Below are 27,294 nucleotides of genomic sequence, written 5' to 3' on the forward strand. Positions count from 1 at the left end.
CTTTCTCCATTTCGAGAAACTCCCTTCAACTACTACTCTCTGTCTCCTGTTGCTCAACCAGTCCTTTATCCACCTAGCTAGAACACCCTGCACACCATGTGACTTCACTTTCTCCATTAGTCTATTTTGGGGAACCTTATCAAATGCCTTGCTAAAGTCAATGTATATGACATCAACAGCCCTTCCTTCATCTAACAACTTGCTCACTTCCTCAAAGAACTCTATTAAGTTGGTAAGGCACGATCTCCCCCACACAATACCATGTTGCCTACCACTGATAAGCCCATTCTTTTCTAAATATAAATAGATCCTATCCCTCAGTACCCTCTCCAGCAACTTCCCTACTACTGACGTCAGGCTCACTGGTCTGTAGTTACTGGAATATCCCTACTACCCATCTTGTACGGGGGACAACATGAACAAACTTCCAGTCCTCCAGCAGCTCACCTGTATTTAAGGATGCCACAAAGATATCTGTCAGGGCCCCAGCTATTTCCTCTCTTGCCTCCCTCAGCAACCTGGGATAGACCCCATCTGACCCCTGGGGATTTGTCCACCTTAATAACCTCTATCCTACCCAACACATCTTCCCTACTTATGCCAACGTGATCCAGACTAATCAAATTTCTATCTCTAATCTCAACATTCATCATATTCCTCTCCTCAGTGAACACTGATACAAAGTAATCATTCAGAATCTCACCCATTCTCTCAGGTTTGACACACAGCCTTCCTTCATTATCCTTTAGTGGACCAATCCTTTCTCGAGTTACCAGCTTGCTTCTTATATAAGAATAAAATTATTTGGAATTCTCCTTAATTCTGCTCACTATAGCTATTTCATGACCCCTTTTAGCCCGCTTGATTCCTCATTTAAGACTGGTCCTATTCTTCTGATATTCCTCCAGGGCTCGTTCTGTTCTTAGCTGCCTGGACCTTATGTACGCTTCCCTTTTCCTCTTGGCTAGTCGTACAGTTTCTCCTGTCATTCACGGTTCATGAATCTTGCCTTTCCTATTCTTTGCCTTCAACAGGACATGCCTATCCTGCACTATCTTTAACCTATCTTTGAAAGCCTCCCACATCTCAAATGTGGACTTCACTTCAAATAGCTGTGTCCAATCCACATTTCCGAGCTCCTGCCTAATTTTGATATCTAAAACTTACAGAATTGTGGTCACTGTTCCCAAAGAAATCCCCCACCGCATCTTCTACCACCTGGCCTGGCTCGTTCCCCAGTATCAGGTCCAATATGGCCCCTTCCCTCATTGGACTATTGACATACTGATCTAGAAAACTCTCCTGGATGCTTCTTACAAATTCTACCCCATCCAGACCTCTGACGTTAAATGTATCCCAGTCAATGTTGGGAAAATTAAAATCTCCCATCACCACTACCTTATTGCCGCTACATCTTTCCATAATGTGTTTACCTATTTGTTCTTCTACCTCATGCTCACTGTTGCGAGGCCTGTGATACAGCCCCAACAATGTCACTGCACCCTTCTTATTTCTCAGCTCCACCCATAATGCCTCACCACCCAAGACTTCTATAGTGTCCTCTTTTAGCACAGCCGTGATATCGTCCCTGACCAGCAATGCAACTCCACGCCTCCTTTTACTTCCCTCCCTGTCCTGTCTGAAGCGTCTATATCCTGGAACATATAGTTGCCAATCATCATGCCCTTCCTTCAACCAAGTCTCTGTGACTGCAATAATGTCATACTCCCAGGCACCAATCCAAGCCCTAAGTTCATCTGCTTTACATACTGTACTCCTTGCATTAAAGTAGATGCATTTCAGATCACCAGTTTTTTTGCGTTCATCTGCTCTCTGCCTACTCTTCCCTTTATTAATGCTATCTTCATAACTCTTACGGTCTCCAGTCTCCACCTCACTGCCTACTTGTTTTCTCTTCTGATTCCCAGTCCCCTGCCACATTAGTTGAAAACCTCCCCAACAGCGGTAGCAAAAACTCCCCCAAGGACATTGGTTCCAGTCTGGTTCAGATGTAGACCACCCATTTTGCAATAGTCCCACCTTCCCCAGAACTGCTCCCAATGTCCAACAAATCTGAACCCCTCCCTCCTACACCATCTCTCAAGCCACGTGTTCATCCTGCCTATTTTTTCATTTCTACCCTGGCTAACACGTGGCACTGATAGTAATCCCGAGCTCAGTATCTTTGAGGTCCTCCTCTTTACCTTCTCTCCTAGCTCCCTGAATTCTTCTTCCTGCTATTAATGCAGCAGGAACTGAGAGTTGGCTCAACAACGTGGACCAAACCTGCACAACATCATCTCTGGGCTCCAATTGGGTACTCTTTTGAACAAAAGTGCTCAGTGCCTGGGATTGAGGGACTTGGCACCAAAACATCCTCATCAAATATCAGCACCTTCCAAACCCACAACCACTTCCATCTAGAAGGACAACGGCAGCAGATACATGGGATCATCACCACCTTCAAATTCTCTCCATCCCACTCAACGTCTAGATTTGGAAGTATATCACCATCCCTTCAGTGTCGCTGGGTCATAATCCTGGAATTCCCTTCCTAAGGGCATTGTGGGTCAACCCGCAGCACATGGACTGCAGCGGTTCAAGGAAACAGCTCATATCCACCTTCTCAAGGGGCAACATTAAATGCTGTCCCAGCCAGCAACACCCACATCCCACAAACAAATTTAAAAAAGACAAAGGGGTCTGCTCAGAATCATCCCCACTACTGCCAACCCCCTGTCCACTCCATCTCCAAGTGTCACCTCCCTAGACGTCACTCACCAGTGCCTGGAATCCAGTGCTGATCCTAAGCATCAGGACGAAGTTGTACCAGAAACATCCACTGCTTGTCTACTGTGGATTCCAGTATTTGCAGTTCTCTTTGTCTCTGTCATCCTTAAGAGCTGCCAGTCACTGGCATTGGCTAGTAACGCACTTTCAAAGAAAGATTTAGGATTTTTCCCCACAACTCTCAGACCAATAGAAGGACATGGATGATGGTAAGATTTGGGAAGGGTATGTTGATATTCTAGGGCATATCACTATTAAAAAGGAAGCAATGCTGGTTGTCTCGAATAACATTAAATTTGAGAAAGCCCCAGGGGCTGATGGGATCTACCCCAGGATATTGAGGGAGAAGAATTCTGGGACCTTGACAGAAATCTTTGTATCCTCTTTAGCCACAGGCGAGATCCCAGAAGATTGGAGTATAGTCAATGTTGCTCCTTTGTTTAAGAAAGGTAACAGGGATAATCCTGGAAATTATAGGTAGGCGAGCCTTACATCACTGGTTGGGAAATTATTGGTGAAGATTCTGAGAGACAGGATTTACTTGCATTTGGAAAAGAATGGACTTATTAGGGATAGTCAACATGACTTTGTGTGGGGGGAGGTCTTGTCTCACAAATTTGATTGAGTTTTTTGAGGAAGTGACAAAGGTGATAGATGAGGGAAAGGCAGTGAATCTTGTCTATATGGACTTTATTATAGAATCCTTACAGAGTAGAAGCAGGCATTTCAGCCCAACAAGTCCACACTGATTCTCCAAGGAGTATCCCACCCAAACCCATTCCCCTACCCTATTACCTTGTATTTACCATGACTAATGCACCCTAACGTACACATTCCTGAACACTATGGGCAATTTAGCATGGCCAATTCACCTGCCCTGCACATCCTTGGACTGTAGGAGGAAACCAGAGCACCCAGAGGAAACCCGCATAGACACGGGGAGAATGTGCAAACTCCACACAGACAGTCGCCTGAGGATGGAATTGAACCTGGGTCCCTGGTGCTGTGAGGCAGCAGTGCTAACCACTGGGCCACCGTGCCTTACAAAACATTTGAAAAGGTCCCTCATGATAGGCTGGTCCACAAGTTTAAGTCACATGGGATCCACTATGACTTGGTAAGTTGGAAACAAAATTGGCTTGTTCATAGAAGACAGAGGGTAGTTGTGTTTTTCTGTCTAGAGGTCTGTGACCAGTGGTGTTCCACAAGGATTAGTGCTGGGACCTTTCATGTTTGTAACATATATATAAATGATTTGAATGAAAATGTAGGCAGTCTGATTACTAAGTTTGCAGGTGACATGAAAATTGGTGGAATTGTAGATAGTGAGGAAGGTTGTCAAAGAGTACAGCAGGAAAGAGATCAGATGGAAAGTTAAGCAGAGAAATGGCAGAAGGAGTTTAATCTGGATAAGTGCGAAGTGATGTATTTCAGGAGGGCAAATACAATGGAAATGTATACAGGAAATGATAGGATCCTTTGATGCATTGAAATACAGAGGGATCTTGGGGGCAAGCCCATAGCTCCCTGTAAGTGGCAACACAAGTGGATAACAGGTAAAGAAGGCGTAGGTATTCTTGCCTTCATCAGTCAGTAAATTGTGATGCAGCTGAATAAAACTTTAGTTAGACCACATTTGGAGTATTATGTGCAGTTCTGGTCACCACACTATGGGAAAAATATTGAAGCTTTGGAAAGGGCGCAGAAGGGGTTTACCAGAACATTGCCTGGATTGGAGTATATTAGCTATAAGGGGAGGTTTAAAAAACTTGGATTGTTTTCATTAGATTGTCAGAGGCTGAGGGGCAACCTGATAGCAATGTAGAAAATTGTGAAGCAGAGATAGGGTGGGTAGTCAGTGTTTCTTTTCCAGTGTAGAAATATCAATTACTCGGTGGCATTGGTTTAAAATGAGAGGGGAAATGTTTAAAGGAAATATGGGGGGGCAAGTCTTTGTTTACACAGAGTGTGATGGGTACCTGGAAAGCATTGCCAGGGAAGGTGGTAGAAGCAGAGATAACAGAAACACTTAAGAGACATTTAGACAGACACATGAACTGGCAGAAATAGAGTGATATGGACCATGAGCAGGCAATTGGATTAGTTTAGAATAGCATCATGGTCAGCACACATTTGGTGGGGCGAAGGGCCTGTTCCTGTGCTGTACTGTTGTATGTTTTAACAGTAGTGTGCTCCAAGCTGGCATCACACCCAATGCCAGTTGTAAAGCAGTTTCCTACCTGTCCACTGGTGATTTCAGTAAAGCAGTACCCAAACACAGACTCTGCATCCAATCGGGGGTCAGCAGTGAGAGGCCCCTGGCGCTCCTGTGGTGTCCGGTTTTGTGGTTCTCTCTGAGATGGTGGCTCCTGGACGTGGAGCTGAGCAGAATTTGTGTGTTTCTCTCCGACCACTTGTGTGACCTGATGAACCTTCACTGAGACTTCAGGAGGATGCTGGACTCGGAGATTAACGATTGACGGAATCAGTCGGTCTGCTGGAATCAGCACATTATTTGCAGTTAGAGATCACCGTCCAATGGGGAGTGCAGCAATAAATCAATGTGCAATGACGGCACAGGGTAATGAATGACTGTGTAATGAAGGAGCAGAATAAAGGACAATATCCAATGGGAGAATAGAGGAATGAATCATTGACCAATGGTGTCAGAAATCAGACAGTACCATCCCTTGGGAGGATGGCTCACCTGTGGCAGGGCTGTGAAAGAAAGATTAAGGGTAAATTTTCCAATACAATTACATCAGTTATCAATAGGGTTGTTTGGTGCAGACAGGGAAGTGAGGAATATCAAATAAAATTGGAAACAATCAGGAAACCTATTTGAAAGCTACTGATTCTGAGACAGGTAAAGATAAAGGGAGATGGTGAAAGAGTGGGAATAATCAATGACAAAATGGATGAGCTAATTCTATTTTCTCTTCTAAGAATTGGGATTGCTGTTAGATTAGACCATAAACTTTTAAAGCTGAAACTAGCGTACACTAGACTACATACTGACTGATGATCCTCAGTCCTCTCTCTTGTACACATAGAAAGCTTTTCTAATTCCATAGGATACGCAGCACAGACACAGGCCATTCAGCTCAGTCTCTGCAGATTTGATTCAAACCTCCTTCCATTTTTTCTCATCTCAAACTTGAAAGGGCTCAGAAAAAACTTACAGGGATGTTGCCAGGATTGGAGGGTTTGAGTTATAGGGAGAGGCTGAACAGGCTGGGGCTTTTTATCCCAGAAGTATTGGCGGCTGAGAGTGGCCTTATAGAGGTTTATAAAATCATGAGGGGCATGGATAGGGTGAATAGTCAAGGTCTTTTTCCCATGAAAGAGGGAGTCCAAAACTAGACAGTATAATTTTAATGTGAGAAGGGAGAGATTTAAAAGGGACCTGAGGGGCAATGTTTTCACACAAAAGGTGGTGCATGTATGGAATTAGCTGCCATAGGAAGGGGTGGAGGTGAGTACAATTGCAACATTTAAAAGGCATCTGGATAGGTACATGAGTAGGAAGGGTTTAGAGGGATGTGGGCCAAATGCTGGCAAATAGGACTACATTAATTTAGGATATCTGGTTGGCATTGATGAGTTAGACAGAAGGGTTTGTTTCCATGCTGTCCAAATCTATGACTATAGTATGTAAATGTACCTACCAGAGAAGGAGCAAACCTCGATTTTCTCTTGGGAAATTAAGTAGGGCAAGTGACTGAAGTGTTAGTAGGAGAACACTTTGGGACAAGTGATCATAATTCTACTAGTTTTCAAATAGTTATGGAAAAGGATAAGTCTTCCATAAAAGTTTAAGTTCTTAACTGGAGTAAGGCCAACCTTAATAGTATGAGACAGGAACTTTCAAACGTTGATTAGAGAAGACTGTATGCAGGTAATGAGATAACTGACAAGTAGGAGGCTTTCAAAAGTGTGATAATGAGGGTTCGGAGCCATCATGTTCCTGTTAGAGTGAAGGGTAAAACTGGTAAGAGTAGGGAACAATTGATGAATAAAGATATTGAGGTTCTAGTTCTTTTGAAAACAGTTCACATTACAGAAGAAAAGTTGCTGGGGGTCTCAGAAAACAACAAATCTCCAGGATCTGACCAGGTGAATCCTAGGATGTTAGGGAAGAAATTGTGGGGCCTCCAGCAGAAATATTTGTATCAGTGATAACCATGGGTAAGGTGCCGAAGGATTGGAGGGTGGCTAAAGTGCCTTTATATAAGAAAGGCTGTAATAAGGAGAAGCTTGGGAAATATGGACCTGTGAGCCTGATATCAGTGGAGGGTAAGTGGTTGGAGGTGAATCTGAAAGATAGGATTTACATGCATTTGGAGAGGCAATGACTGATTGGGGATGGTCAGCATGGTTTTGTGTGAGGGAAATTATGTTTCACAAACTTGGTTGAGTTTTCCGAGGAAGTATAAAAAACAGTTGATGATGGTAGAGGGTAGGCGTTGTTTACATGGTTTTTAATAAAGCCTTTGACGAGATTCTGCATGGTAGATTAATTAGTAAAGTTGGATCACATAGGATTCAGAGTGAACTTGTTAAAGAATACAAAATTGGCTTTATGGTAAGAGACAGAGTGTGGCGGTGGAGGGTTGTTTCTCTGACTGGAGACCTGTGACCAGTGGCGTTCCACAGGGATTGGTAATGGGTCCACTTTTGTTTGATATTTATATAAATGATTTAGATGAGAATATAGGAGGCATGGTTAGTAAGCTTGCAGATGACACAAAAATGGTGGACAGTGAAGAAGGTTATCTATAATTACAAAGAGATCTTGATCATTTGGGCCAATGAGCTGAGGAGTGGCAGATGGAGTTTAATTTGGATAAATGTGAGGCATTGCACTTTGGTAAAACAAACAAGGGCAGGACTTATACCATTAAAAGTAGGGCCTTGGGTTGGGTGGTAGAACAGAGAGACATAGGGGTTCAGGTACATAATTCTTTGAAATTTGCATCACTGGTAAACAGGGTAGTTAAAAAGGTATTTTGCACAATTGCCATTGTAGCTCAGACCTTTGACTATAGGAGTTGGGATGTCACGTTGAGTTTGTACAGGACAGCGTGAAACCTCTTTTGGAGTACTGCTATAGGAAGGATATTATTAAGTTGGAGAGGGTTCAGAAAATATTTACTAGGATGCTGCCGGGAATGGAATGTTTGTGGTATAAAACTAAGTTGGGACTTTTTTCACTGGAGTGTAGGAGGTTGAGGAGTGACCTCATGGAGGTTTATAAAGTCACGAGGGGCACAGATAAGATGAATAACAAGGGTCTTTTTTCAGGATGGAGGAATTCTGTGGAGAGGAGAAAGTTTTAAAAAGGACATGAGGGGCAACCTTTTTTTTATGCACAGGGAATGGTTTGTGTTTGGAATGAACTTCCACAGGGAGTGGTGGATGCAGGCACAGTTACAACATTGGAGAGACATTTGGATAAGTTCATGAATAGGAAAAGTTTGGAGGGATATTGATCAAACATAGGCAGGTGGGACTAGTTTAGTTTGGGATTGTGGTCGGTGTGGACTACAGTCATAAAAATGTATAGCATGAAAACAGACCCTTTGGTCCAACTCGTCCATGCCGACCAGATATCTTAACTTAATCTAGTCCCATTTGGCAGCACTTGGCCCATATCCCTCTAAACTCTTCCTATTCATATACCAACCAGATGTCTTTTAAATGTGGCAATTGTACCAGTCTCCACCACTTCCTCTGGCAGCTCATTCCATACATGCACCACTCTGTGTGAAAACGTTGCCCCTTAGATCCCTCTCATATCTTTTCCCTCTCACCCAAACCTATGGCCTCTAGTTCTGGACTCCCCCACCCCAGGGAAAAGCCTTTGTCTATTTATCCTATCCATCCCCCTCATGATTTTATAAACCTCTATAAGGTCACCCCTCAGTCTACAATGTTCCAGGGAAAACAGCCCTAGCCTATTCAGCTTCTCCCTGTAGCTCAAATCCTCCAACCCTGGCAACATCCTTGTAAATCTTTTCTGAACCCTTTCAAGTTTCACAACATCCTTCTGATAGAAAGGAGACCAGAATTGCATGCAATATTCCAACAGTGGCCTAACCAACATGATGCATAGCTGTAACATGACCTTCCAACTCCTGTACTCAATACTCTGACCAATAAAGGGAAGCATACCAAACGCCTTCCTCACTATCCTATCTACCTGTGAGTCTACTTTCAAAGACTATGAACCTGGACTCCAAGGTCTCTTTGTTCAGCAACACTCCCCAGGACCTTACCGTTAAGTGTACATGTCCTGCTCTGATTTGCTATTCCAAAATGCAGCACCTCAAATTTCTCCAAATTAAAATCCATCTGGCACTCCTCAGCCCATTAGCCCATCTGATCAAGATCCCAATGTACACTGAGGTAACCTTCTTTGCTGTCCACTACACTTCCAATTTTGGTGTCATCTGCAAACTTACTAACTATACTAGTTAGACCGAAGAGTCCATTTCCATGCAGTATGACTCCATGATACTCTCTATTGGATTGAGTTGACAGTTAACTGCCAAGCTAAGTCTGTTAACTGGAAAACCCAAAGATTGATAGATCATACCAAACATCCCATCCCTTCAGAAAAGCACAGTTGGTCAGGCAGCATCCGAGGAGCAGGCGAATTGACATTTTGAGCATAAACCTATGCCCTCTAGTTCTGGACTCCCCGACCCCAGGGAAAAGACTTTGTCTATTTATCCTATCCATGCCCCTCATAATTTTGTAAACCTCTATAAGGTCACCCCTCAGCCTCCGACGCTCCAGGGAAAACAGCCTCAGCCTGTTCAGCCTCTCCCTATAGCTTAAATCCTCCAACCCTGGCAACATCTTTTTAAATCTTTTCTGAACCCTTTCAAGTTTCACAACATCTTTCCAATAGGAAGGAGACCAGAATTACACGCAATATTCCAACAGTGGCCTAACCAATGTCCTGTACACCCACAACATGACCTCTCAACTCCTGTACTCAAGGTTTGTTGGAAGCACTAGCTTTTGGAGCGCTGCTCCTTCATCAGGTAGCTGTGGAGCAGGACCATAAGACATCCTGGTCCAATAGCCACCTGATGAAGGAGCAAAACTCCGAAAGTTAGTGCTTCCATATGGACTATAACCTGGTGTTGTGTGATTTTTAACTTTGTCCACCCCCCTCGAATGCTGGCTCCTCCACATCATGTACCTAATCAGCCCATGTTCTCAAAATTAAAATATAGTCTCCAACATTAGACGTGATTCCATTATTGGACATTTGCTAAATAATGCTGAGTGTGGTACAGTTCCATCTAGCATTATCAGTCAGGATCACAGTGTGGTATACAGTACATACTGGAAGGTACATATATGAATACAAAGGGCCCTATTCTTTGTAGATAGAAAGAGCATGTATATACATGGTATCTGACTTAATTCAGCAGAATAGGTGACCACCATTCACTGGTTCATTTCTGAGACCAAATCCTTGACCAATTAGAGTCAGCTTGCCTGATTTAAATTTAAACAACAAACTTTTAATTACCTGTTAATCATTATGTACCTGGTGCATGGCAATGGCATGACCATCCACTTACCAACAAACTAGCATTTGACCCTTATGGGAAAAAATGTAATTTACCTTTACACTGATATTCTTACAAAATGTCCTGTGTGCGAAGCAAAAGGCTTTGTTAAAATGTGGGGTTTTTTGTCCAATACTCTAGTTCTACTGTATCAAATCATTGAGTCTTAAAGAGAACCCTAGAGATACAGAACTTGGAGAAGTTTATAAAGGTGAATTTCAGAAGTTAATGTCCTCACAGCTGAAGGCAGTCACTAAAGCCACCATACTTAAAGTGCACGATACGAATATCAAAGGTAAACATTGAAGGAATGTGATTGTCTGTCGGGTAGGAAGGCTGGAGGAGGTTGGAGAGATAGGGAGTGACAAGGCCAGAAAGAAATATATTTTCCAATTATTTATGTGCCTGCTACTCTTTATAGTGGCACATTAAAGCATTTCAGTCTGTTTCTCACAGCCTTCTGTGTCTGGTTACTTACAAAGCAGTTTCAAATCTGTACAATAATCTTACAATACCCTGTGAACTCCAACAATGTTTCCCATTGTGTGCTTGTTTAAGTGACAATTACATACTCCAGGACAAGATTAATGTTCTGACTGGCCAAACATTAAAAATATTAAAATGACGATAAACGGGTTTAGTAAATGGTTTTTGTTAAGTATTATTGCGCCTGGAAGCAAGTGGACTTGTGCTTGGCCTCAGGAGGCTGATTAACAGCCAAACAATCACTCCCAGTTTGTTCTCCACAGTGACCCAGCTATTTAAAATTGCCAGTTTCTATCCCTTTCTCAGAATCCCAGTTTCTATAATGACTGCACAGTAAATCAATAAACTTTCTACTGTAGATGTCCTTTTGTTTCGACCAATTTAAAATAATTGAATGCCTATGTGGCCAGTAAAATGTAAGTTTTCTATTCTGCCATTTGCAGTGGACACTTCGACCTCTTAGATGCAGAAACTGACCACACATCATTCCAGACTTGGCTCTTCACCCCAACTCCAAACTGTCCAAGATGCCATTACCCAAGCTGCAAGCAGATTCCACCCCAAAATGAAACAAGGTTACGTTTAGTTTAGCGATGGAAAGGGATAGGTATGTGCCACAGAGCAAGAGTTATAGATAGGGGGAAGGGCATTATAATGTGATTAGGCAAGACTTAGGATGCATAGAATGGGGCAGCAAAATGCAGAGGATAGGGACAATCAAAATGTGGAGCTGGTTTAAGGAACACATATTGCATGTCTTTGATAGGTTTGTCCCTGTCAGGCAGGGAGGAAGTGATAAGGTAAGGGAACCATGGTTTACTAAAGAAATTGCATCTCTTGTTAAGCAGAAGAGGGAGGCTCATGTGACGTTGAGGCGTGATGGTTCAGATGAGGCGATGGAGAGTTACAGATTAGTTAGGAAGGATTTATTGAGAGAGTTGAGTAGAGCAAGGAGGGGACATGAGCAGTCTTTAGCAGGTAGAATAAAGGAGAACCCTAAAGCTTTCTATAGATATGTGAGGAATAAAAGGATGACTAGGGTAGGAATAGGGTCTGTCAAAGACAGAAGGGGGAAGTTGTGTGTGGACCCTGTGGAGAATGGAGAGGTGCTAAATGAATATTTCTCATCTGTTTTCATGCAGGAAAAGTAGAATATTGTAGAGGAGGAGACTGAGATACAGGCTATTAGACTTGAAAGGATTGAGGTTAGTAAGGAGAAAGCGTTATCAATTCTAGAAGGTGTGAAAGTAGATAAGTCCCCTGGGCCGGATGGGATGTTTCCAAGAATTCGCTGGGAAGCGAGGGAGGAGATGGCCGAGCCTTTGGCCTTGATCTTTGAGTCTTCATTGTCTACAGGTTTAGTACCAGAGGACTGGAGGATTGCAAATGTTGTGCCCTTGTTCAAGAAGGGAGTTAAAGATGACCCAGGTAATTATAGACCAGTGAGCCTTATGTCTGTTGTAGGAAAGGTTTTGGAAAGGATTATAAGAGATAGGATTTATAATCATTTAGCAAAAAACAATTTGATTGGAAATAGTCAACATGGATTCGTCAAGTGTAGGTCATGTCTCACAAACCTCACTGAGTTTTTTGAGAAGGTGATCAAGCATGTGGATGAGGGTAGGGCAGTTGACATGGTGTACATGGACTTCAGTAAAGCCTTTGATAAGATTCCATATGGTAGCTCTTTGGTTTAGGCATGGGATTAAAGGTGATTTACCAGTTTCTGTAAGAAGGCAACAAGTGGTGGTTGATAGAAAATATTCAGCCTGGAGTCCAGTTACTAGTGATATGCCACAAGGATCTGTTTTGGGACCACTGCTGTTTGTCATTTTTAAAAATGACTTGGACGCAGGTGAAGGTGGATGGGTTAGTAAATTTGCAGTTGATACTAAAGTCGGTGGGATAGTGGACAGTGAGGAGGAATGTTGCAGGTTGCAGGGAGACTTGGATAAACTGGAGAATTGGGCTGAGAGGTGGCAAATGGAATTAAATGCAGATAAATGTGAGGTGATTCACTTTGGGAAGAATAACAGGAAGGCAGAATACTGGGTCAATGGAAAGATTCTTGGTAGTGTGGATGTGTAGGGGGATCTTGGTGTCCATGTACATGGATCCCTGAAAGTTGCCACCCAGAGTGATACTGCTATTAAAAAGGCATACGGTGTGTTAGGTTTTATGAGTAGAGGGATTGAGTTCTGGAGCTGTGATGTCATGCTGCAACAAAATGTTAGTGCAACCACACTTGGGATATTGTGTACAGTTCTGGCCGCCCCATTAAGGAAGGGTGTGAAAGCATTGGAAAAAGTGCAGAGGAGATTTACCAGGATGTTGCCTGGTCTGGAGCGAAGGTCTTATGAGGAAAAGCTGAAGGACTTGGGTCTGTTCTCATTGGAGAGAAGAAGGCTAAGAGGGGATTTAATAGAGACATATAAGAAGATCAGAGAATTAGGGTGGACAGTGAGAGTCTTTTTCCTCGGATGATGACATCTGCTTGTACAAGGGGGCATAGCTGCAAATTGAGGAGTGATAGATTTAAGACAGATGTCAGAGGCAGGTTCTTCACTCAGTGAGTGGTAAGGGTGTGGAATGTCCTGCCTGCTAATGTAGTTAACTCAGCCACATTAGGGGTACTTAAACAATCCATTGGATAAGCACATGGATGATGATGTGATAATGTAGGGCGATGGGCTTTGATTAGTTCACAGGTCGGTGCAACATCGAGGTCAGAAGGGCCTGTTCTGCGCTGTATTGATCTATGTTCTGTGTTTGCACAGAGGGTGAAGAGCTGAAGAATTCTCTATCTTTCCCAGACCTGTCTCCTGCTGGAATACATCCCTTCTCCTGCTGGGATGCGGTTGCAAGTCAAGTCTGCTAGAAAGTCTTTTGCTACCTCACTTCAGTGCTCATCTTTAATGTGTGAGCTCAGGGAGTGAGTATTGGCAGCCTTTTCAATTGTTGAGGTATTACAGAACATCATTACATATATACTTTCTGCACCAAGGCTCAATGGATTCTGAGCAGGAGTGAGAACCCTCGCAGACATTTCCCTTCCTTAAAGTAGGGACTATAAAGTACTCCTGAAACTGAGATTAGGTATTTTTGCTCCAGGAGTGAAATCTGGGAAATGGGTCTAACTCTATCAGTAAATATCAATCATTATAAAATCTGAGAATTGTAGATGTTTTGCTGAGGAATTCAGGCGCTTCATGAATCTGTATTCCAGTTTCTTTCCTATGTCCATACCTTTATTTAATTGTTTCATTTTGTTCTTCTTCAGTGACTATGATTTTCTCTTAAAGGTTGTGACTGACTCAGTTTATGATAAGGCATTCTATTCTGGCAAAATTTCTACGGAGTGTATTATTTCCAATTATATTGCATTTGGTGCACATCCTGTATTTCAACAAGTCTCTATATTTATCTCTCTGTGACCATCAGGTTGTGAAGAAAAGAGAAGCTCCCAGTGGTCTCTGATGCACTGCCTGCCACAGCATTGACCCATTTCTGTCTCCAGGCTTCAACTGGACTGAGCCAGTCAATTCTTCAATGTTCTTGATCTTTACAACTCATGTAGCATTTGATGAAATGTCACTTGAACATCTGAATATATCAAATTGAAACTAATCCTTTGACTATTTTCTTTGTTCATAACTTAGATAACAAATTTAATTATATTTGTCAATTTGACCTGCCCTTTTATAAAGCTCTCCCGAATGCAGCCAAAAGGTTTCCATGGTGTTATTATAGATTATGGCCCTTCACTGGTTTCCATATAACTAATGCAAAATGCCAAATAAAACAGAAATGCTGGAAAGACATACATCAGAATCTGGACAATTTGCAGGGAAAAAGAGGATCAGCATTGCTCAGTTTACAGGTTTAATGAGAAGTGCCCCTGACTCTGGTTAGAGATTTCATCTCCGTCTCCAATTTCCTGCTCACCAAGTTCCCAGTCCCAGTTTGGATAGCCTTTCTTTTACGAAAATACAAAGACAAATTGTATTTGTTTTAAAAGTTGCTTTTTTGCAGAAGTGACCTGGAGAGTAATCTCCAATTCTTGCAGACTAGGCCATTCCTACTGACCAATCAGCAAAGCTTTAAATGAGAGAGATGTGAATTACTGAACACACCACAGAAGACAGTTCTGAAGCTGTCAAAGTGGGGCGGCATGGTGGCTCAGTGATTAGCACTGCTGCCTCATAGCACCAGGTACCTGGGTTCGATTCCACCTCAGGCATTTGTCTGTGTGGAGTTTCTCATGATATCTGCACTGGTTTCCTCCCACAATCCAAACATGTGCAGGTTGGTTGAACTGGCCATGCTAAATTTCCCATAGCATCCAGGGATATGGAGACTAGGTGGATTAAGCATGGGAAATGCAGGGTTAGGGGGATGGGGTGGGATGTTCTTTGGAAGGTCAGTGTGGACTCGATGGGCCAAATGGCCTGCTTCCACGCTATTGGGATTCTGTGATAATTGAACATGGTAAATTTGGGGACATAATGTGAATATATATGTAGTGGATCCTGAACTATTTCCACGGCAAGGAAGTCAGTGCAAACTCTGACTGACTCAATCAATGCACTGGGCACAGAGCCTAGCAAAGCCCTGTTTCCCCTGGTCAAATCGGAAGCTACATGAGGAGGGCAAGATCCAGCAGGCAAACCCCTCAGTTAAAATAAAAAAAAGCAGGTATTCAAACGTTTGTTCAAGAGTATTCACCGTCTGCATCATAACATCACCAAAATTATTATTAGCCTTATTTGTCAAATTTGCATTTAATCTGAAACAATGATGAAGAATCAATCCTCCACCTTAACAACAATTTCTGTTGTGAGGAAGTTTCTCTTACTTTGGTTTGAAAGCTGTTGGTTGGAGAGTGGAAGAGTGTATACAGTTTCCACCCGTGGTTTACGGTGTCGATCTGGGTCTACTGTCGGGAAACTGTCGGGAACCTGACTGCTGCTGGCTGACCGGGTGGAGATCTGACAGAATTTCCCGGTGAACCCAGGTGGGCAATGGCAACGATCCTTTCGTACGCACACTCCCCCATTCTGGCACTGAAGCAGACAGAGGACTGGAAGGAAAGAAATCATGTTACAGCAGTAGAAACAAGTTAACATCAGCAGGAAAGTCTAAATCACAAAAACTTAAATTCTCCTCTTGCCTGGAAATTACTGACTTTTCAAGGAATACAGAAACTAACGGAGTTAAAATCCTTCATTCAAGCAGAAAACTGTCTTGGGAATGTATACATAGGAACAGAAGGAGGCCATTCAGCCCCTTAAGCCAACAAGTTAATGAGGTCTTGGTTGGTCTGTGACATAACTCCATATACCCAAACTGTTCCCCATTCTCCTTAGCATCCATCTGAAAATTTAAACTTAATAATTTGCACGGAATACACTGTGGAAGGGAGTTCCAAATCTCTGCCAACCTTTGCATTTATAGGTGTGTTCTAACTTGATTTCTGAAAGGTCTGTTCCTATTTTTTAAGATTGCTCTTCTAATCCCAGATTCCCAAACTGCAGAAGTCCTTTCTCCAAATCTACTGGATTTATTCCCCATTGTTTCTGGAAAACAGATGACTAAATCACCCCATAACCTTCTAAATTTCACGGATTGCAGTCCTAGTTGGGGGAAAGCCTCTGCAATGACTCAATAGTCCAGCGACTCTCATCCCTGTACAGTTTGACCTAAGCACTGTACAGCTGTATATGAAGGTTCTCAGGTATAAGCAACAAAAAAAAGAAAATAGCCAATATTTTGACAATATCATCTACTCAGGAAAGATGTTGACCAAAAACACGTTTATATGAATAGGTTTAAAATAAGTTTCCCCTGGTGAGATCAGTGTATGCAGATTGATACTGAACATGGGCAGAGGGGGAGTGTAATTCCTACAGTTTGCAGGAGGGAGACTCAGCAGATTTACTGATATTTAACAGATGCTGTAGAGATTAGGAGAAAGAACAACCACACTGTGATTATGAATTCTATAATCGACATAGACAGATATATATTTAATATGTAGCAAGTGGGGGCTGATAGAAAACAGGGGAACAATAAAATGCTAATAATTCAGTCAATCACATGCAAAACAATTTTCATCTCCACTGAAACTAAATCCTCTTGCATCTAGTTCAGGAAGTTGGAATCCTGTGCCTCAAGATTGAGACCCCACAGCCTAAACTACCCCTAGTGGCAGATGTAAAAAAGGGTGGAATGTAAAGCAAGCACAGTGTACCATTCCAGGGGTGAAGCTGAGGTAGTTTGACACAGAAGGTAACAATATTCCCTGAGAATACGTTGGAAGGGAATTTAAAAAGACATTGAAACTCTAAGTTTCAGTCTCAACTTCCTCATACTGTCCCTGTCCTGGAAGAGTTTGAAGGAGACAGTGTAGAGAGAGCCTTACTATGTATCTAATCCCATGCTGCCCTTGTCCTGGGAATGTTTGGTGGGGACAGGGTAGAGGCAGCTTTTTACCGGTATCTAAGCCTATACTGACTGTTTCCTAGGAGTGTTTGATGGGTCAGTGTAGAGGCAGCTTTACTCTGTACCTAACCCTCTGCTGCCCCTGTGCTGGGAGTGTTTGGTGGGGACAGGGTAGAGGGAGTTTTACCCTGTATCTAAGCCTATACTACTCCTGTCCTAGGAGTGTTTGATGGGTCAGTGTAGAGGCAGCTTTACTCTGTACCTAACCCTCTGTTGCCCCTGTGCTGGGAGTGTTTGAATCACCTTTATTGTCATGTGCATTCAGTGAATGCAGTGAAACGTATGTAATGTCACCTTCTGGATGCAATCTTATGCAGAGTACCTCGGTACAGATATTTAACTGTGTGTACAGAGTAAAATACATTTGTAAGTATGGGAATAGAGTTTAAAAGTCAAGAATGATAATAAAAGTGACTATAAAGTACTTGAACTTTAAAAGTTCTAGTCCTTTTCCAACATGAGTTGGAAGTCCACTGGCTTCAGAACATTTGGCAACACCCAGCCCGTACTCGCTCTGCTCCCGTACCAGCACCTGCTCAGCTCCCCACTCCAGGACACACACAGCTCCCCACTCCAGGACTCAGCCCGTGCTCAATCTGCTGTCGTTCCAGGACCCAGTTTGTGTTCATTCTGGCCCCACTCCAGCTCCGGCCCTTTATCACTCTGCTCCCTGCTCCGGGACTCAGCCTCTGTTCGCTGATGGGTCAGTGCAGTGGGAACTTTAACATGTAGTTAATCCAATTACTGTACTTACTTTGGGAGTGTTCCATCTCAGACTCCAGTTGAGGTTGCCAGATTGCAGATAGCAGCCTTTAGTTAATTTGATTCACTCATGTGATATCATGAAACAGCTGAAAACTTTGGATACTGTTTGGGCCCCTAGCTGAGGGGAGAGACAATGGGCAGTGGTTTTGTTGCTGGATACTAATCCAGGGACAAGGACCATGGCAGATGGTACTATTTGAACTTTAGATTACATTACAGTGTGGAAACAGGCCCTTTGGCCCAACAAGTCCACACCGACCCGCCAAAGCGCAACCCACTCTTATCCCTACATTTACCCCTTACCTAACACTACGGGCAATTTAGCATGGCCAATTCACCTGACCTGCACATCTTTGGACTGTGGGAGGAAACCGGAGCACCCGGAGGAAACCCACGCAGACACAGGGAGAACGTGCAACTCCACACAGTCAGTCGCCTGAGGCGGGAATTGAACCTGGATCTCTGGCGCTGTGAGGCAACAGTGCTAACCACTGTGCCACCGTGCCGCCCACTTGCAACAATTACAAGCTGAATAATGACTGTGTTATGAGGGAATTTTGTTCAGTAAGATCCTTTAGGTCTGGCATACATATGACTCTAGGCTCACAGAACATTGCCTGTTAAATGCCCTCAGAAACAGCTGAGCAAACCACTCAGTTGTAACAATTGCAGTAAAGCCTTAAATTAGAAATGAAATTGGTTGGACCATCTGACACCAGGCATCAGAATCAACAACAGCAAACCCAACCCTATTGACCCTTCAAAGTCCTCCTCACTAACATCTGGAGGCTAGTGCCAACACTGGGAGAGATGTCTCTCAGACTAGTCAATGAGCAGCCTCACAGGATTGTATCTTACAGACAACATCCCAGACACCACCATCACCATCCCTGGATACATCCTGTCCTATGATCAGGATAGACCCAGCAGAGGTGATGATAAAGTTGGGTGAGAGTTATCCTGGAGTCTTCAACATTGACTCCAGAGACCACAAGGTCAAATATGGATAAGGAAACCACCTGCTGATTACCATATACCATCCTCCCTTGACTGATGAATCTGTTCTCCATTTGAACAACATTTGGAGGAAGGACTGAGGATGGCAAGGGCACAGAATGTACCCTCGATGCGGGATTTATGTCGACCACCAGAGTGGCTTGACAGCAATACTAATCGAGCTGATTGGGTCCTAAAGGACATTGCTGCTAGACTGGATCTGCAGCAGGTGGGGAGAGAACCAACAAGAGGGAAAAACATACTTGACCTCATCCTTACCAATCTGCCGACTGAAGATACATCTGTCCATGACAGTATCGGTAAGAGTGACCACTGCACAATCCTTGTGGAGACAAAGTCCGACCCTCATATTGAGAATACCTTCCATTGTGGAACTGTCACCATGCTAAATGGGACAGACTTTGAACAGATCTAGCAACTCAAGACCGAGCATCTATGAAGTGCTGTGGGCCATCAACTGCAGCAGAATTGTACTCCAACACAATCTGTAACCTCATGGTCTGGCATATCCCCCACTCAACTATTACCATCAAACCATGGGATCTTGCCTGGTTCAACGGAGAGTGCAGAAGGGTATACCAGAAGCAGCACCAGGCATACCTGAAAATGAGGTGTCAACCTGGTGAAGCTACCAAACAGGGCTATTTGCATGCCATACAGCATAAGCAGCAAGTGATAGACAGAGCTAAGTGATCCCACAGTCAATGGATCAGAACTAAGTTCAGTCCTGCCATATCCAATTGGGAATGGTGATGAACAATTAAACAACTCACTGGAGGAGGAGGGGTCTCCACAAATATCCTCATCCTCAATGATGGAAGAGCCCTGCACACCAGTGCAAAACATAAAGCTGAAGCATTCACAGCAACCTTCAGCCAGAATTGTCAAGTGGCTCCCAGCATTACAGATACCAGTCTTCAGCCAACATGATTCATTCCATGTGGTAACAAGAAACAGTTACAGGTACTGGATACTGCAAAGGCTGTCTGCCCTGACGACATTCTGGTAACAGTACTGAAGACTTTTGCTCCAGAACTTGTTCCCCTAGCCAACCTGATCCAGTGCAATTACACCACCAGCATCTACCTGACAATGTGGAAAATTGCCCAGGTGTGTCCTGTACATAAAAAGCAAGACAAGCACAATGGCTAACAAAACAAGTCAAAGATTAGGAATCCTGCAGTGACTCCCCAAACTTTGAGGATGGTGTTGATGACTCCACCATCTACAATGGAGAAACTAGGAGTGTGATGGAACACTCCCTACTTACCTGGAATACAACTCCAACAATATTCAATAAGCTTGACATCATTCAAGTAAATTCTGAAGAAGGGCTTATGCCCGAAACGTCGATTCTCCTGTTCCTTGGATGCTGCCTGATCTGCTGCACTTTTCCAGCAACACATTTTCAGTATTATTCAAGTCAAAGCAGCCCTTTTGATTGGCAGCACATCCACCACTATCAACATTCTGACACACAGTAACAGCAAGTGAAGAACACAGAACAGAGTAGGCCATTCAGCTTTCTTCCACCATTCTACAAGACCATGGTTGATGTGTGGCCTAACTCCATAATCTCACCTTTGGCCCATATCCCTTAAAACCTATCCTTAACAAACACTCATCAATCTCAAAATTAAAATTACCAACTGATCCAGCATCCACTGCTGTTTGTGGAAGAGAGTTCCAAACATCTACACTTTGTGTCTGTAGAAGAGCTTTTTAACATCTCTCCTGAACCACCTGGCCCTATTTCTCAGATGATGCCCCATTGTTCCAGAATCTCCAACTAGTGAAAATAGTTTACATTTATGTACCCTGTCTCTTCCAGTTAATATCTTGAAAACTTTTATGAGATCACTCCTTAACTTGCTAAATTCTAGAAAAGTTACAGCAACTACAAGATCCTTAAACAGCACATTTTAAACCCATAGACATTGCCATCTAGAAGGACAAGAGCAATAAATACATGAGAACACTATCAACTGCAAGTTTTCCTGCTAAGCCAGTCACCATCCTAACTTAGAGATATACCTCTATTCACTCATTGGCAAAGTACTGGAACTCACTCTCTTACAGCATTGTTGGTGCCCCCATTCCAAATGGACTGCAAGTAGTTCAACAAGGAACCTCACGACCACCTTCTCAAGGGTAATTATGGATGGACAATAAAAGTTGGCCAAGGCAGTGCCATCCACATTTCCTGAATGAATATATAAAGACTCTGTAGCTTACAGCATGCTGTATCTGTTATGGGAGTGTTTGATAGGGATAGGGTAGAGGTAGCTTTACCATGTATCTAGCCCTGTGCTGTGCCTTGGCTGACAGAGAATGTTTGATGGGGACAGTGTTGAGAGAGCTTTACTTTCCATTTAAAAGAGTATGGGGAACTTTATTCTGTATCTAACCCTGTCCTGTCCCTGTCCTGGGAGTGTTTGATGGAGACAGTGTAGAGTTGCAAAATTTCTCAATGTATTACTCTGAAAAGCAAAATTGTGCAGACATTGAAGTCTGAGGTAACAACAGAAGTTGTTGGACTGAACTTGCTGAGTTTCTTTCCAGAATGTTTCCGGGTGGCACGGTGACACAGTGGTTAGCACTGTTGCCTCACAACGCCAGAGACCTGGGTTCAATTCCCGTCTCAGGCGACTGACTGTGTGTGGAGTTTGCATATTCTCCCCGTGTCTGCGTGGGTTTCCTCCGGGTGCTCCGGTTTCCTCCCACAGTCCAAAGATGTTCAGGTCAGGTGAATTGGCCATGCTAAATTGCCCGTAGTGTTAGGGGTAAGGGGTAAATGTATGGGTATGGGTGGGTTGCGCTTCGGCGGGTCAGTGTGGACTTGTTGGGCTGAAGGGCCTGTTTCCACACTGTAATGTAATCTAATGTTCAGTTTATGCTTGTAATTTTTGACCCCGGGTCTTTACATATTTTATTCCTGGTGCCCAGGGAACAAGTGAAAAATATCTCAAGTCTAAGCTAAAAGCCAATTCATTCTCTAAATAATAGCTGGGATGGGAAGGTCTAATCCTGAAGTGAAGCTTCAAAACTGAAGATTAAGTGATCATTTAACAGAAATGTTAACAGGGGGCAGCACGGTGGCTCAGTGGTTAGCACTGCTGCCTCACAGTCCTGGGTTCAATTCCAGCCTCAGGTGTCTGTCTATGTGGAGTTTGCACGTTCTCCCCGTGTCTGTGTGGGTTTCCTCCGGGTGCTCCAGTTTCCAAACCTGTGCAGGTCAGGTGAATCGGCTATAAAAAATTGCACATAGTGTTAGGTGTATTAATCAGGGGTAAATATCGGGGAAGGGAATGGGTCTGGGTGGGTTACTCGTCGGAGGGGCAGTGTGGACCTGTTGGGCCAAAGGGCCTGTTTCCATACTGTAGGGAATCTAATCTAATCAGAAGGTTCCAGAATTAGGCTGTTTCTGTGTTTGGTTGCCTGTGTAAAATGTTTTACATTGACTCTGACTGTTTCAGGAGGAGAGTAGGATGGAGCTTTTCTCCAACAACAGAGTGCACCTTCTCCACAGCAAATACAGACTTCAGAAGATCAAGTGAGGTGGAAAAGTGTTTGTCAGGGAAAAACATAAAAAAACTGAGAAATGGAACAGTAAATAGAGGCAGAATAGCAATACAATGACCTCACAACAATGGTCTCTTTCCAAGAAAGAGAGAGAGAACTCCTTGATGATCAGCAAAGGTGGGAACTGTGATCTGTGAGAGCAAAACACTCTCAAACTATTCCCTGCAGGCTTTTAAAAGTGTGCAGTTTGAGAAACAAGGTTCAGCAGTTATTTTGCTAAGTGCCTGGTGCCATTAGAATGTGGAGTGCTGTAATTTGGGAAGAATGCTTTACATTCTCATTCATTACAGGAATCCAGATCTTTGTGCTGCAAATATACATGTTAAAGGCAGGGAATCTTTCAATCACTATCCTTCCTAACCACAAATCTTCCATTCATTGATACCCCTGGTTTCAAAACTCATATTAGATGCCGATCTCTCTGGACAGCCATGATTCTGATACATCTCTCTACTATTTCCAAATTCTGATTCATAATCCAGCTAGCTATTAAAATTGTTTTTGTTTTTTTTAACAAAGATCACTCCCCTGAAAGGTTGCAACAGTCAGTGAGCTATTCACTGTGGAGTCCTGAGCCTCAGAACAAGAACATCCAAGCCTCCGTTCTTGCGAAGTGATCACTGGGGGTCAGTGCCTGAGATGATAAGTGTCATCTCATTATGGAAAGATCCTGCATTCATGCTTTTCCTCACTCAGGAAAGGGAGGGAAATGTCCTCCACGCTGCTTCACCAGCAAAACTAAGCTGTAAAGCACTGAGGAGCAGGGGAAACATGCATTGCTTGTGTAGGTTGTCATTTTGTCACATGGCTTTGGCTGTGTGTGGTATACCAATACTTTGCGATAATGCTTTGTATGCTTTGTGGTTGAGCTGGGGAGTGGAAATTGACCAGCTTCAGAGCTGCTGGGTGACTGAAGAAGAACTTTTACACTGCTCTTATAAGGCAGGGAAAACTGGACACCATCGGGGAAATGTTAACTGGCAGATAAAGGAAAGGAACGGGATACTACATTCCCGTTAGGAAAGATTGGATCTACTGAAAAGGGAAAGTAACCTGCTTATATCTACAAGGAGTTCTAAACACCACAGGGACATGATCTCAATTAATTATATGTCTGAATACAGATACAGCAGTGTGTGTGAAGTCAGTCAAACAGATCCTTCCCAACAACCACATAATACAGGTAATTCTCCTTTCATGTCCAGAATGCCCTGAACTGGCTAAAGTACAGACTAGAAATAAACAACATGCCAAATGTAGCTTGGTTGCAGGCCCAGACACCCAATAGACTCCCAGAGAAGACCCTGTTTGATTGACAGCTCTGGCTATCTGATCTATTCACTCAATTGCACAATGTTTGTTTAGACAAGATAAAGGGGTTTCATAGAACATAGAAGAATACAGCGCAGTACAGGCCCTTTGGCCCTCGATGTTGCGCCGATCCAAGCCCACCTAACCTATACTAACCCACTATCCTCCATATACCTATCCAATGCCCGCTTAAATGCCCATAAAGAGGGAGAGTCCACCACTGCTACTGGCAAGGCATTCCATGAACCAGTCTATCCTCATACGATCTTCCTTCCATACCAGGCAACATCCTGGTAAACCTCCTCTGCACCCGTTCCAGTGCCTCCACATCCTTCCTATAGTATGGCGACCAAAACTGCACACAATATTCCAGATGCGGCCGCACCAGAGTTTTATACAACTGCAAAAGTTTCAAGTGCTTGCAGTTTCTGAGGTTCAGGACCACACTATTGTCAACATAAGAATCATTGGTATTACAATATATTAGATTAGATTCCCTGTAGTGTGAAAACTGTCCCTTCAACCAAACAACTCCACACTGACCCTCTGAAGAGTAACCCACCCAGACCCATTTCCCTCTGACTAATGCACCTAACACTATGGGCAATACACCATGGCCAATTCACCTCACCTGCACACCTTTGGATGTGGGAGGAAATCAGAGCAGCCAGAGGAAACCCACGCAGATATGGGGAGAATGTGCAAACTCCACACTGACAGTTGCCCAAGGCTGGAATTGAACCCAGGTCCCTGGCACAGTGAGGCAGCAGCGCAAACCACTGAGCCACTGTGTTTATAGTGCACATTGTGAGTAAATGAGCATCTAAATGCCATACCTTGGCACGGAGAATTCGCAGGGTAAAAACAAGGACTGCAGATGGTGGAAACCAGAGTCTAGATTAGAGTGGTGCTGGGAAAGCACAGCAGGTCGGGCAGCATCCGAGGGGTCCTTGGATGCTGCCTGACCTGCTGTGCTTTTCCAGCATCACTTTAATCTCGACGGAGAATTTGCAGGCTAGGCAGAGGGGGTGGGGGTGGAACCATGAAGCTTAACACGGAGAGTAAGGGGATTGTAAAACTGAATGGGGATTCACAAGATTTCCTCATCCAGACAATAGCTCACAGCTTCTCATAGGTTGCATTAATCAGCACTCTTTAAAAACAAGGCCTGAGTGACTGCACAAAAATTGCCAGAGAGTGGGGGATGTTCAACCCTGAAAATGTTGGGTGCATGCACTTGAGCTGAACCTGCCTGAACCCTAATCCTGTTTGGCAGAAAGTCAGAAATCCTGAGAGTAGGTCCCAGCTGCCATTTCCACACTTCCAGAGAATCTTCCTGACTCTCAGGAATTAACTCAACAAACTAAACTACATCATCAACCTATCCACAATCAACAACAAAACCAAACCTCTTGCACATACTAATTTTATTAATTTTGTTTTAAATACAAGGTGCACTTGGGTTATGAAAAGCTCAATTTGGCCCAAAGATTTAGAAAAATTCAGGAAGCAACATGTAAGTGACAAAATAGAGGCAGCGTTCCCAGAAATGGATAGAAATGGATAGAACAGATCAGACAATAGACAATAGACAATAGACAATAGGTGCAGGAGTAGGCCATTCTGCCCTTCCAGCCTGCACCGCCATTCAACATGATCATGGCTAATCATTCCTAATCAATATCCTGTTCCTGCCTTATCTCCATAACCCTTGATTCCACTATCTTTGAGAGCTCTATCCAACTCTTTCTTAAATGAATCCAGAGACTGGGCCTCCACTGCCCTCTGGGGCAGAGCATTCCACACAGCCACCACTCTCTGGGTGAAGAAGTTTCTCCTCATCTCTGTCCTAAATGGTCTACCCCGTATTTGATAGAGGGGAGTCAGTGGATGTAATAAATTTAGATTTTCAAGAGGCTTTTGATAAAGGCTCCCAGCAAAAGAGACTAGTTCAAAAATTAAAGCATCTGGGAGATGGGAGGTAATGTCCTGGCACAGATTAATGATTGGCTGACAGAAACAGAGTAGGAATGAATGGGTCATTGTCATGATGGCTGACTTTGACTTATGGGGTACCACAAGGCTCAGTGCTTGGTCCCCAGCTGTTCACAATAAATACAGAAAGGAGATAGAGGGCTTGGTGACATGGGGGTGCATTGAGAACACCCTCTCAATCAATGTCAGCAAAACTAAAGAACTGACCTTTGACTTCAGGAAGAAAGGAGGAGTACACGTCTCCATCCACATCAACAGAGCTGAGGTTGAGAGGGTGGAGAGCGACAAGTTCCCAGGAGTGACGAAAACCAGCAACCTGTCCTGAACTTCCCACGTAGATGTGATTGTCAAGAAGGCACAACGCCTCTTCTTCCTCAGCTGGCTCAGGAAATTCGACATGTCCATTAAGACCCTCGCCAACTTCTCCAGATGCACCATTGAAAGCATACAGACCAGATGCATAACGGCCTGGTACGGCAACTGCTCTACCCAGGACCATAAGAAACTGCAGAGGGTTGTGGGCACAGCCCAGACCATCACAGAAGCCAACCTTCCACCCATGGAAGCTACCAACATCATCAAAGCCCCATCGCACCCTGGTAAAGCTCTCCTACAAGATCTTCCGTCAGGGCAGAAAATACACAAGTTTGAACACGTACCAGCAAGTCCAGGAACAGCTTCTTCCCTGACAAATTTAGACTGATGAATGGACTCTCTCACGTCAAATAATGCTGATCATGCCAATGTTCATCTTGCCTAGCATACATCCTATTCAAAGTAACCTGTCTGTCTCAAGTTTTTTCCCCCCACTCTACAATCTGTATGTCATTGTTTACAGATACTGCTGTCGTTGATCTGCCTGTACTGCTTGTAAACAAAGCTTTTCACTGTATTTAGGTACACCTGACAATAAATAAATAAAATAAGTATTGTTGATTTGGAGGTGGGACCGAATGTAATATTTCCAAACTTGCAGATGATACAAAGCTGTATGGGAATAAGGGCTGAGAGAAAGGCAACTTCAGGAAGGTTGCACAGTCGTATTGAACGGTCAAGAATCTGACAGATGGAATGCAGTGTGAGGTAGAAGTGTAGAATATTCTTAAATGCTAAGATGTTATAAAGTGTAAACATACAAAGAGACTCAGGTGTCCTTGTCGATAAGTCACTGAAGGCCAACTTTCAGGTGCAAGTGAGGTCTGCAGATGCTGGAGATCAAAGTTGAAACTTTATTGCTGGAACAGCACAGCAGGTCAGG

At 43.5% G+C, this 27,294-nt stretch overlaps 1 protein-coding gene across 1 annotated transcript in view; it reads right to left on the reverse strand.

Annotated features, from left to right (window-relative positions):
- The window catches only part of LOC122544774 (latent-transforming growth factor beta-binding protein 1-like), a 98,170-nt gene that overhangs the window by 20,306 nt on the left and 50,570 nt on the right, over positions 1-27,294 (reverse strand). The window contains exons 5-6 of the mRNA XM_043684100.1: positions 15,721-15,945; positions 5,031-5,287 (exon numbers count right to left, since the gene is read on the reverse strand). Coding sequence (XP_043540035.1) covers positions 5,031-5,287; positions 15,721-15,945 — 482 coding nt within the window. The remainder of the gene's footprint in view (positions 1-5,030; positions 5,288-15,720; positions 15,946-27,294) is intronic.

Source organism: Chiloscyllium plagiosum, chromosome 51 (genome assembly GCF_004010195.1).
Source record: "Chiloscyllium plagiosum isolate BGI_BamShark_2017 chromosome 51, ASM401019v2, whole genome shotgun sequence".
NCBI lineage: Eukaryota > Metazoa > Chordata > Chondrichthyes > Orectolobiformes > Hemiscylliidae > Chiloscyllium > Chiloscyllium plagiosum.